This window comes from Telopea speciosissima, chromosome 1 (assembly GCF_018873765.1).
Source record: "Telopea speciosissima isolate NSW1024214 ecotype Mountain lineage chromosome 1, Tspe_v1, whole genome shotgun sequence".
NCBI lineage: Eukaryota > Viridiplantae > Streptophyta > Magnoliopsida > Proteales > Proteaceae > Telopea > Telopea speciosissima.
Genome location: NC_057916.1, coordinates 30,130,490 through 30,143,065, shown reverse-complemented (window position 1 = coordinate 30,143,065; position 12,576 = coordinate 30,130,490). Strand labels below are relative to the sequence as shown.

At 36.2% G+C, this 12,576-nt stretch overlaps 1 protein-coding gene across 1 annotated transcript; it reads left to right on the top strand.

Annotated features, from left to right (window-relative positions):
* The first annotated feature begins 10,614 nt into the window (after positions 1 to 10,614).
* On the top strand, positions 10,615 to 12,352 carry LOC122666835 (inorganic phosphate transporter 1-4-like). The gene has a single exon (XM_043862926.1). It carries the CDS (start codon positions 10,729 to 10,731, stop codon positions 12,343 to 12,345), a length of 1,617 nt encoding a protein of 538 aa, XP_043718861.1. The 5' UTR covers positions 10,615 to 10,728; the 3' UTR covers positions 12,346 to 12,352.
* Positions 12,353 to 12,576: the final 224 nt, after the last annotated feature.

The window sequence follows — 12,576 nt, the reverse complement described above, 5'->3', positions numbered from 1 at the left end:
TCTGCCCTGAACTCTTTAAATGAGAGGAGACTGTCCCTACACAACCGAGAATAGGATAGTGAAATACAAGCAAAGATTCCAAACGAATCATCAAGGAATACTCACTCATAGTTGTATGAAGTAGAAATCTCATTGGATAAAGAGGAAGGGAGAAAATATTCAAGTCACACAACCAAATCTGGATATTGTTCATGATCTACATCGGTTCCGGTTTAGCAAAATTGTGTATCACCTTATTTCTAAGGTTCAAATAAAATAACATATTATAATAAAAACCGAAAAACACCATTTAGTAGTGGATTTATCATGACGTTTATCAGAAATGAAAGAGATAAAGCTATAGCAAAGATTATTAGTTGTTTCGATTGAATGAGTTGGTGAATCCTCATTCAAAATTCAAATCCACTGTGCATATCTGTACCGATTATTGTACCTTCCATATTAAGTTCATTTTTGAATTTTGAATGAGGATTCACCTACTCATGCAATCAAGACAGCTAATAAAGATGAGCGCGAGAGATATTCCGTTCTCAATCCCAACGGGCTTGCCGCCCAAATATGCTTAGGCCAATCACATGTAATGAAGATATCTCTTATGGATTCAACATTTGATCCACAAAAAGCACAACGGTAATCGATCTGAGTCCATTTCGAGATAGTCGTTTTAACAGGGATCCTCGATTTGATCGTACTTTGTTCTCCATTGAATGCACTTGTCTTGTCGTACTAATTTGTTTTCTTTTTATAGATAATATATTTTAAATATTACTTATTTATAGTGTTTTATGCATCAAAACTGTATTTTACCTATATCCTAAGCATTTTCATACATTTTTTACCATTTACATGTTTATCTTCAGTGTATAATGTGATTCTTCGTTAAGATATGATACATCTCTTAAATCACCCTTACCATACAATACCGGATAATGATACTTTATACATCGCAAACCTGAAGTTTTTCCATGTGAACAATGTGGCAATTTTAATCCTATAAATATCTAAGATATGGTCTGCACTCTAGATTGCATGGTCACATGTTAAATTTCAAACTTTAATTCATCCATAATATATTTTCAGCCATCCATTTCTTTCAAAAGTTTATTTTCTATCAAATCTTAATCCTAATTACAGTAAAGTAATGGGAAGATAAAATAGAGTAAATCTGATGTGTTGTCTCTTAAAAGAGGTCCCTCTTCCTTGGGGCTCCCTATATATAATGTTTTTGAAATCCGAGTTTTCGAGGCTCAAAAACTGTCAAACCCACTCTCCACTTTCCCATATAGAAGTTATAACCCTTGTGGCAGTTGATGATCAAATCATGGTAGGCTGACCATCCTTTGGTCAAACCATATTTTGGACTGGTTCTTTTACGGTCTCTTGGGCCCAAGGTTCTCCAACACTGTCTATTGACCAAAAATGGGGTGTAAACACCAAAGTCATCCTTCCCTTTGCCTTTGGCAAGAAAACATAAGATGTGTTGATCTACTTTTTTGGTGAGAGCATGCTCGAATCTTTATATTGAATTGATGACAAAAGCCCAAGATGGAACAATGCTTTATATTGAATTGATGTTGTTACTAATTAAGTTAGTATTACATTGGACACTTCCCTCATCAATCATTGTAGGCCCCATTGGACATTTTTTCAATTGTCCATATTTGGTAATGATACATTTTATATGTTAGTTTTATTTTAGATTTCAAATTTCCACTTGATTCAAAATAAAATGTTGAGATTTAATAATAAATTATAAAATGATTTTTAATAATATAATCATGATGTGTTGTATTTATTACAAAAAAAATCCGTTTGAAATTTTTTTTCCTTTCTTTAATTTTCCTTGCAACGAAAGGGAACTTATATAATAGAGAGTTTGATCTTAAAAATATTTAAAATTACAACATCTTAGATTTATTGAAGTGTAGGCACGAATGTCCGCCAGTTAGTATCAATATTATCGAAGCTCTCCAATTTAAATATTAATCTCTATTACTTTTTTTTGGTAAGATATTAATCTCTATTACTATACTTTGACAATAAGTTTCGTATGATGAAAAGATTAGTCAACAATAAGATATGAAAATTTTGTCATTGTGAAGCAATCCTTCAGAGAATTCATATATTTGCACTTGCAACCATGGTTTTAAAAATCGGGAATTGGATCATTGAATCCGCCGTTTCATATCAGAATTGATTTCGATCAATCTGACATGCCCGATTCACACTCAAAACCTTGAAAATTTCTCAAATTCGTTTTTGAATCGATGGGCCAATTCTAGGGTTCTTGAAGGGTAATTTCAATCGAATTCCAATCCAATCCAAATCGAAATCGTCACTATCCAATTGCTCATTTTAAAACTTTGCTTGCAAGGTATAATGTTGACTGAATTATTGGTGTATGAACCCTTCTTTCCTTCCCCAACCTTATCTCAAAATTTGACAAACAATAACCAAATGAAGATCGGCTCAGCCAATTTGATTCGATTCTTGAACCATTCATGGGTCACTTATAAGATGTTATAGGAGCCACTGATTTGCCGTTCAATTATCTTTTTGCACTCTGATGGATCATATAGGACCCCACATGTGGCGATCCTGGTCGTCTGATCAAAGAAGTGGAAATAGATTAATGAAAAATAGTTTTCTATATGGGAGTATAGCCTACGCCAACACTCCCATGTGTCTATCTTTCTCTTCCTTAAAACAAGGAGGCAAAAATGTCTTTTCACATGAAGAGGAGAGAAAGATAAACATATAATTGCACTCTGATGTAAGAGAAATGGGACCCATGCAGAAGTTTCTCTTTCCGTTCCCGTCAATGGGGAACTGAAAGCACATCATTGACTTGGGGCCTTTAGCCCAGTTTGACTTGAAGAGATAATGCCGATAGAGGTGGGGTCCATTAAGAATGAATATCCCCTCCTCCATTTGGGACCATTTTATTTTTATTAGTTGACGTGGACGATGGACCTACTAAGCCACTTGGTTTTTGTTGGTTTGAGTGTCTTTTCCAACACCACACACTCTAAAACGAAAAGAATTTCAGACATTTCGGCAGCTCAGCGGAAGGAAGGCGGAAGAACCCAAGAAGTTGCCTCAACTTTACCTCCCCATTTCGGGAGATATTGACAATAAATACCAAAGTTAGGGGTCCTGATAGAGCTTCAATGCTACATCTTAGGATTGGAATCTTGGAACAAAGGACCAAGGCTGATTACTAATTATATTCTTTGACCAGTGTGAGAGTCAATGAGAGCACATGTAAGAGCATCAATATAAAGTTTCAATGCTACTCCTGTGTCTGACCATAGGAACCACGTAACCAAATAACATTCATTTTTTCATATATTTTTTTTACTATTTTAATATATAAAAACGGAGAAACTTTGATCATTGAAGATCGAAGATAGATATGCTCAAGGAAGAAGAGATAAAATAGGGGTTATGGTTCCATCGAATATATTTTTTTATAATAACTTTGAAAAAAAATATGATTCATACTCTAAAAGATGCAATTGATCGAGGGAGTTGCTGAATGCCGATTTTTTTTTTTTTTTTTTCAGTCAACAAAAAAAGGCCCCATATGGTGTATAGGTACTATTTAAAAAGAAGGACGATGGGAGGGAAAATTATCTATGCACCAATTTGAATATCATCACATGAATGAATAGAGATGATATTTCTATCATTTGATAGATGGATCATAATTCAGAATGATTGACGTGTCAATTTTTAAAGTTTAATACAATCAAATATAGTCATATCATCTTGTGTATTAACATGCATCTCTATCTAATCATGTGTGGTCATTACGCGTTTTAGTCTTTTTTTTTTTTTTTAATTTGAAGAAAGTTCTACTTTTAACTAGAAAGGAATCAATCACATATAGTGTCTAAAATAGTTAAGTTTTTTCAATTCTAGTTTTATGAGTGCAAAACATTGTCTGTACCTTATTTCTTAAAACATAGATTCTTTAATATCCCATAAAAGAGAGAAACATTCCCATTGTTAGGTCTCATCTTCTTCCTCTTGCCAATCAATCAATTAGATATTTGCAATCAGTTCAAACTTCAAAATTTGTGACACCTAGCTCTTTAGTTCGTTGTAATCTATCAAGAATGACTCTTGCTTCGAATTCTTGTATATTTCGATAAAATCAAAATCCAGGATTACAATATCAAAACCGCTTTTAGAAACACATTTCTGAAATACGCGTTTTGGAATTGATGGTAGCCTTTGAAAATGTGAGCTTCATGAGTAATCACAAGCCAAATAATTATCCAAAAACAAATTTTGCATAGCTAGCCAAATACACATCGTCTGATATCTTCCTGTTGGTTGATACATTGGGACCCAATATCTATTCAAACATGGGTCCCATACATAGTAGCTAGGGATCTTAGCCTCCAAGAAATTTCAAGTACTCTTTCTTCCATTTTACCTTGGTCTTAAAAAATAGGGGAAAAAAATTAAAGGTGTACCTTAATTGGTATATATTTTCTTCCACAGTTCACTTAAGGATAGTGATTGGATGGCTCAAACCTTCACTTTAAATAGCTGAATTAGGGTTACAACTTATAATATAAGATGAGATGTATATAATTTTAGATATCAATAAATATATATGACTCGCTACCTCTGTTGGTTGCCATGGAAATAAAGGGATTGAAAGTAAAATAAGGAGAAAAGTTCATTATTCAACAGTGCAACTAAAGGTTTTGGTAAGTGGCAATCTAATGGAGCATGTAGTTGGAATCATTGCTCTCGTTTTATATTGTTATTAATGTTTGTATTACATTTAAACACGTAACCTAAATTATAATCATTATCCAACATGATGAAATAACTAATTAAATTCAATGGTGTTCATGAGCTTGATTGACTCACACCGAAGTATTCTAAGATCCTTAAACATCTCTTTATTGGACGAAATCAGTAATACCCCCAAGTGGTGTACGATCCCCTCTCCCCCTCATCCAAAACCCATTGAAGGAAAACTATCCCCAAAATTTTAAGTAGATTATGTAAGCAAATTTGGTAAACATAACAAATTTTTTTAACCTAATGTCACTCTCTTATCCTTCCCTCTATTTGTAATCCACACGGAGATTTAAGAAAAATAAAAATCCATTGGCTGAGTGACCTCATATAATAGAACCGTATGCGATAATGTACTTTGTACTATATTTTCTTTCCTAACGCGTGAGTGGATGAGTTAGTGATGTAATCACCTGTGGTTGGTCTTAAGTCGTAAGTCGCAACTCCTTTTTCTGTTTTTTTTTTTATGTTTTTCTTTCTTTTGTATAGGCAAGTCGTAACTTGACTATGGAATTAGTATGGCAGGAATGATCCAAACTCCAAAGTCCTTTGTCCAAGAAATATCCGAAACACCTCGAATGGCAAATCAGCCAAAAAATAAAAAACTTTTGACATTTGGATTGTTTTGGACAAGTTTTTTTCCATTCATCGTTTACCAATTGTTTTAATTATTGGTAAAAAAAGAAATTTGTTTATTCATACGTGGAGTACACGTGGAGTCAGAATTAAATATTTTTTCAATCCATAGACTGGAAATTGATCAAACTACCCAACACAATTCGGATGTAGTTTTCCTGATCAAAGAATCAGCAACGCTATTACAAACTCAGGGTTTATGCTTAAAAAAGCAAACCTGAAACTCTAACATAAGATAGATGATATCGTTCACAATGGACTGAAGCAAATCATCGTTTACCATCTTGAGTCATTATTATTGTGTTCATCTATCATACAGAGTCAATAATGCATCCCAGTGTTCCAATATACATCCCAAAACATCAAAATTCATGTGGAGTATTTATTTATTCACCATGGTTGGAGAGAAATTGTCACAAAAGGTTTTTATGTACATAGAAAATAGTATAAATGATTGTTTATCCACATCTACCAGTCCTTAATTGACCCGATCTAATCGTGGGTAAACCTTCTTACCCAAAATAATAATAATAATAATAATAATAAGCCTTTTGGATTCGCATCAGACTATTGACTTAGCTATTATTATGATGACTAGATTCATCGAAGGGTACATGAAAGAACCACTTACATCTTACACTTAGAATGGGAAGCAAAAGAGACATGTAGATATGGAGATGTAAGTTTAGAATTTTATTTTTATTTTTTGTGAATTGTTCTTTGTGCTAGGGGTAAGCTGCACCAAACACATGGCTGTGGGCGAAATGTCCACCCTGACCCTTGAATGGTGGAAATGTTGCCACCATGTATCTGGGTGTAGCCTACGTTGCGATACAGAGAACATCAACCCTTGCATTTTTTTATGTAGAAGGTTTCCCAGGCTACTTAGTATGGGAAGAAATCTTCATACCACATCAATGGGTGTCTTGAAAAAGGTGTAGTAGGAAAGATAAAATTGAGAAAATATAAAAAAATCTATGTGAGAGGAAAATTATGCTATATTAAGGTGACAAATTTTTTGTATTTTGTAATTCAAATATATATTTTATGGAAAAAAGAAAGTTGCTTGGATGTGTGGTTATTGTGCCCACTACCCAGACACATTAGAGCAGAAAATTTCTTTCCAACCTCATTTGTATTGATATCCTTATGTGTATTCTCATTGGCCTCCATACAGGTGTAAGGCTACACAATCAAGCAATGATCTTTTGCCCATATTTAATATATAAATTTATTTTTTTTTTACCAATGCCACCTTTGTATCCCAAGTTATTCTTAAGACCTTATACTTCATATTGAATTTTTTTTTATTTTATTAAATTACATTTTGAAATAAAAGATCTGTTTCAAAGATTTCCTATTTTAATTTTGGAGAAAAAAAAATTCCATGCAGCTAATGTACCTATGTCTTCTATAGATTTCTTTTATAAAATTATTTTGTTTCTTTCTCTTTCCATTAATCATATGGACTCCATGTGTTGAGGGGGAAATTCTCAAAAGGATTTAAAAAAAACAAACAAAAAGAAATGGGGATTAGAAATAATAATCGTGCATGCAACAAAAAGAAACAAAGTATCTTACCAAAAAAATAAAAATAAACAAACATAATATAGCGGTGAAATGACGTCAATAAAAATGGTTTGAAGGCCTTAGGATGGGGACCACGCAATGTTCTGTGTATATGACGTGGATGATTCCTCGGTTCTGGCCTTTTGCTAAATAATTTTCTTTCCTTTTAATTTGATAGGTTTCCTTGAATCCTGGGTCAGGATTCCTGGGAATGGCATTAATGTGAAAATGATTTCCATAGTAAGGGAGAAGTAAGCGCGTGAGAATGTGAGTGTGACACACGCAACGGCCAGTCTTATCTTAACACTTGTTAGAGCATTTATATTTAGGGATGTAGACGGATCGGATTCGACTCGGATAGTGTTATATCATCATCCATATCTGATTAGCTATTGAATGTTAAACGGATACGGATACGGATATGGATATGAATACGGATAAAATATTTTATTCATTTACATGTAAATATAGTTTTTCGAATAACTATAACTTATAAGTATTCATATTCATTTAGTTTAGTGCTAAACGAATAGAGACATAGATTCGAAAATGAATTTCGATTATTCATTTACACCCCTATTCATATTTCAGACTTTATACCGTCTAGAGTCTCTAGATCATTGACTATTGATACAAATAGTATTAACAGCGAAGGATGGGCGTCCGATCCACAGAAACTTCCAAGTATTTGCCAACTATTAAACCTACTTTGTCTTTGTCAAGTGGGGAGGATGAAAGACTAATGACGACGACGACGACCAAGTCAACTAAATTGCAGGGGTATTTATGTAAAAATAAAAAAGAGGCTACGTATGTCCGTTGGATCAAAATCCGAAATTCGGTCGACATTTGCTGCTGTAAATCCATAATAATAATTGGAAGGGGGAAGGGGGGCGGGGATCATTGACTTTAAAATTATTTTAATAATAATAAAAAGGTATATGCCAAAATGGATCCAAACTAGGATCAGTCTATTAAAGCCCTTCGATTGCGCCGTCCTCCTCTTCATTTCCAACCACAACAACTCCCCAAGTCCCAACTACGACTTACTACTCCCAACTCTGAGCAACCGAAGCCGTCCAAAAGGAGGAGGAGGAGGAGGAGAAGCAGGAGAGGATGATTAGGCGATTTCTCTGAATAGAGAGAGCCGTAGAGCAGGTAAGAGTTAAATTCCACTGGTCAGAGAGACCTTTCCAACCCACTTCATCTTCTCCCACCTGGCTGTTTTTTTCTTGTACCATCTGTCCCAAACTAAAGTGGATGTTTCCTTACTTTTCTCTCGCTAACTTTTTCTTAATTTCTTCCATTTTTGTTGTTGGCTAGCTTAAAAAACACTATTCAACACTTTTAGTATAATTAGGGCTTTAAACAGTTGGTGTTGATAAGAATGTAAGAAAGAAAGGCATGTAGGTGCATGAACACAAGGAATGTAAGAAAGAAAGAGATATGCAGGTGCATGAACACAAAGGTTGTGAAGATCTGTGAATTGGAGATAGTGATTATTCCAATATAAGTCCAAATCATGATAGGACTTAATTTTCCTATCACATCTCTTTACAATCTTTGTTTAAGATCTTCTACTAATATTTCCTTTTACCTAAGTAAGTCTTATCTTAAAAAACCATTACAGAAGCTTCACTTGTTCTTCATTTTTATTATTATTATTATTATTTTTTGCTAATTATTTCCATTTAGCTAAGTAAGTCTAATCTTTAATAAATTTTTTTTTTTTTTTTATCATACTTACACTTAGATGGAATAAATTTTTTTATTTATTTTTATATTATTTGAATGCTTTGGATGTCTTATATATAAGTTATAGTTACTACTTACGTACTCCACTACCTATTCCTTATCATAGAGTTTCCATACAATTGTTTTCTTTCATTTTCATTGATGAACTCATCTTTTTAACAGTTTTAATCCTTAACAAATATTTTATTTATTCATTTTCAATGCATTCTTTCATTTTCATTTATGATGTCATCAGTTCTTTTTTCTTTAATTGACACTTTATGTTTTCATAAGACAAGGTAGAAGATTTCTATTTATCTAAATTGAAGATATTTGATTTCCCCCCCCAAAAAAATAGAAGATAGTTCCTATCAATTGATGGTTATCTACCCACTCCCCCTTTTTGTACAAAGTCCTGAAACTGCCCTTAATGTCCAAAGAGTCCTCCCATCAAACAACAATAGAAGTAGTGGGACTGAAGAGATTCTTAACCCTAAGACATAATGGATAAAGATACTTAGTAAACTATATAAATTATCAAATGGTTATGTATCAATAAAGAAAAAAGACAAAAATAAATTTTCAATAATAATTTTGTGAATTTTTTTTGTTGTTCAAAGTTCAAACTTCTAAAATGAAATTCCAGTTCTTTTAAAATATCTTGTTTGAGAGGTTTCACCAAGAGCTCAAAAATTATCGACTAGTATTAGTTCTTTTGTTATTTATGTATGAGATGGATTGGAGTTGTGGTCACGGTTTTTAATAATCAATCTCCGCCAATATCGATTTGATATCAATTCGGATCAGACAGTTTTACTTTTCTTTCTTTTGAAAAATTGATTTTTTTTAAAAAAAATATTTTTACCCTTGTCTATTCGGATCCAATCAAGAATCAATATTATCGATACCGCTACGTATCGACCGATCCAGCCTTTCCAATACCTGTTCCTCAAACCATGGTTGGCATAATTAAGATTAGTGAGAGGGGGGGGGGGGGAGATCTCTCCCTGTATTTGAAACCTTTGATGGTTTTTTATGCTATGTGATTAGAATAATAGATAAGCTAGCTTACGGATGGGTGAGGTAATCATACCCGTTAGTTTGCATAAAAAGAAAAAAGAAAAATAAATGGAAACTTCCATTTGACTTCCATAACGTGATATAGAGAGAGAGTAATTTGAAGTTATCCAAGGTGGCCATAGGACAGTGGACACAAATAATTATAAACTAAATTTTGTAAATTAAAAATAACCGTTATGAATGGAGATATTCCATGTTTGGGCACGAAACTTCCGCGCCCAACTGGCCTCATCTCATGAATTTTTATCTTATGCAGTTATTGTAAGGTGAAGTACTGTATTGTGCAACGGCCTGCAAAATCATGTGCACCATGTGGGGTTCACTCTGCCATATGGTCTCTGCTACACTATACGATGCAGTACTGTACCATGCAATTACAAGAGAAGATACCAAAATTAAGAATCCTACCTATTTCAATTAATAAATTGTAAAAGTGTTGAGCGAAAATTGGGTGTGGGGCCTCTTTTGGGGAGGGGTTCACTTCACTTTCGCAGATCCCCCCTACCTCAGGTGGTCTCTTCTTCAACCCTTATGCTGAACAGGTGAAGAGTCCCCACCCTAAGCAGTAATCACTGTCTGTCACGAAAAAATCCAAAAAAGAAAGCTCCAATCAATTTGAGTGGACCACACTGATTTATATCCGGTTTGAGCCGAACGAATTTGTCGCCGTAGTCCGGGGGCTATGACGATTAAATCACGATAACCGAAGATATTTTCAAAGAGCTGATAGGCTAATTTCTTCATCTTCTTCTTCCATTGTTTGCTTTTTGCAGTACTGTATGTTCTCAGAACAATTGTTGCAAGAAGAATCATTCGATTAATAAGTGTTTCAACTAACAAGGAGGAATAGCAAGCAGCAGAGGTATCCAATCAAACTCAGCAGGAGCCATGGCTAGGGAACAGTTACAAGTGCTTAACGCACTTGATGTTGCGAAGACTCAACTGTACCATTTCACCGCAATTGTGATTGCGGGAATGGGGTTCTTCACAGATGCGTACGACTTGTTCTGCATCTCATTTGTCACGAAACTGCTCGGTCGTATCTATTACACTCATGCAGGAGCATCAAAGCCAGGCACGTTGCCCCCCAATGTCGCTGACGCCGTAAACGGTGTTGCTCTGTGCGGCACACTTGCTGGGCAGCTCTTCTTCGGTTGGTTGGGTGACAAGATGGGGCGTAAGCGTGTATATGGTCTGACCCTTATGCTCATGGTTGCCTGCTCCGTCGCGTCGGGACTCTCTTTCGGGCATAGCGCAAAGGGCGTCATGGCGACACTCTGTTTCTTTCGATTTTGGTTGGGATTCGGCATCGGTGGTGATTACCCACTCTCTGCAACCATCATGTCGGAATACGCCAACAAAAAGACCCGTGGCGCTTTCATTGCTGCTGTTTTCGCCATGCAAGGTTTTGGGATTTTAACGGGTGGGGTCGTCGCCCTCATCCTCTCCTCCGCATTTAAGAGCGCGTTTCCCTCCGCTGCTTACAAAGACGATCCAACCGGATCCACCGTGGCCCAGGCTGACTACGTGTGGCGTTTGATTCTGATGTTCGGAGGGGTACCCGCTGCGCTTACTTACTATTGGCGTATGAAGATGCCCGAGACCGCTCGTTACACGGCCCTCGTCGCCAAGAATGCGAAACAGGCAGCCGCAGATATGGGGAAGGTTCTGGCGATGGAAATGGAATCGGAGCAAGAGAAGGTAGAAAGGCTGACAATGGAGCCCTCCAACTCATTTGGGCTGTTCTCTCGGGAATTCGCTCGTCGACACGGGCTTCACCTGCTGGGAACCACCACCACATGGTTCTTATTGGATATTGCGTTTTACAGTCAGAATCTGTTCCAGAAGGATATCTTCTCAGCAATTGGGTGGATCCCTGCAGCAGAGACGATGAATGCGCTAGAGGAAGTATTCAAGATCGCGAGGGCTCAGACACTGATAGCATTGTGCAGTACTGTTCCTGGGTATTGGTTCACGGTGGCGTTAATCGACTACTTGGGGAGGTTTGCGATTCAATTGATGGGGTTCATAATGATGACGGTGTTCATGTTCGCGTTGGCCATTCCATACCACCACTGGACGTTAAAGGGTAACCATATTGGGTTCGTGGTGTTGTACTCCTTCACCTTCTTCTTCGCAAACTTCGGGCCCAATGCGACGACATTCGTTGTACCGGCGGAGATATTCCCTGCTAGGCTGAGATCGACGTGCCATGGAATATCGGCGGCGGCAGGGAAGGCAGGGGCCATCGTGGGGGCGTTTGGATTCCTTTACGCACAGCAGAACCAGGACAAGACCAAGACGGACGCAGGGTACCCGCCTGGTATTGGAGTGAAGAACACGCTGATCGTGCTTGGTGTGATCAACTTCTTAGGGGTGCTCTGCACGCTGCTGGTGCCGGAGTCCAAGGGCAGGTCACTCGAGGAAATCACCGGTGAGAACGAGAATGAAGATTCAGCAACAGTAGCAGGGACGAGTTATGAGAACAGGACAGTTCCTGTTTAATTAATTATTTTAAGGCCATTTTATTTAATTAATGGGTAACTACTATTTTTACTAGTATTTTCCTTTTTGCCCCTTTTTTTTTTTTTTTAATAATTTTCTGGAACCTGTTACTGTAAGTCTGTAATAGTATAGTGCTTCTAAATTGTAATGGTAATTGTAATGGTTGTTTGAACAATTTGGATTTTGGAGTGAGTTCAGTGAGTCACTGAGTTGTGTGTTTGTCAGGAGTCG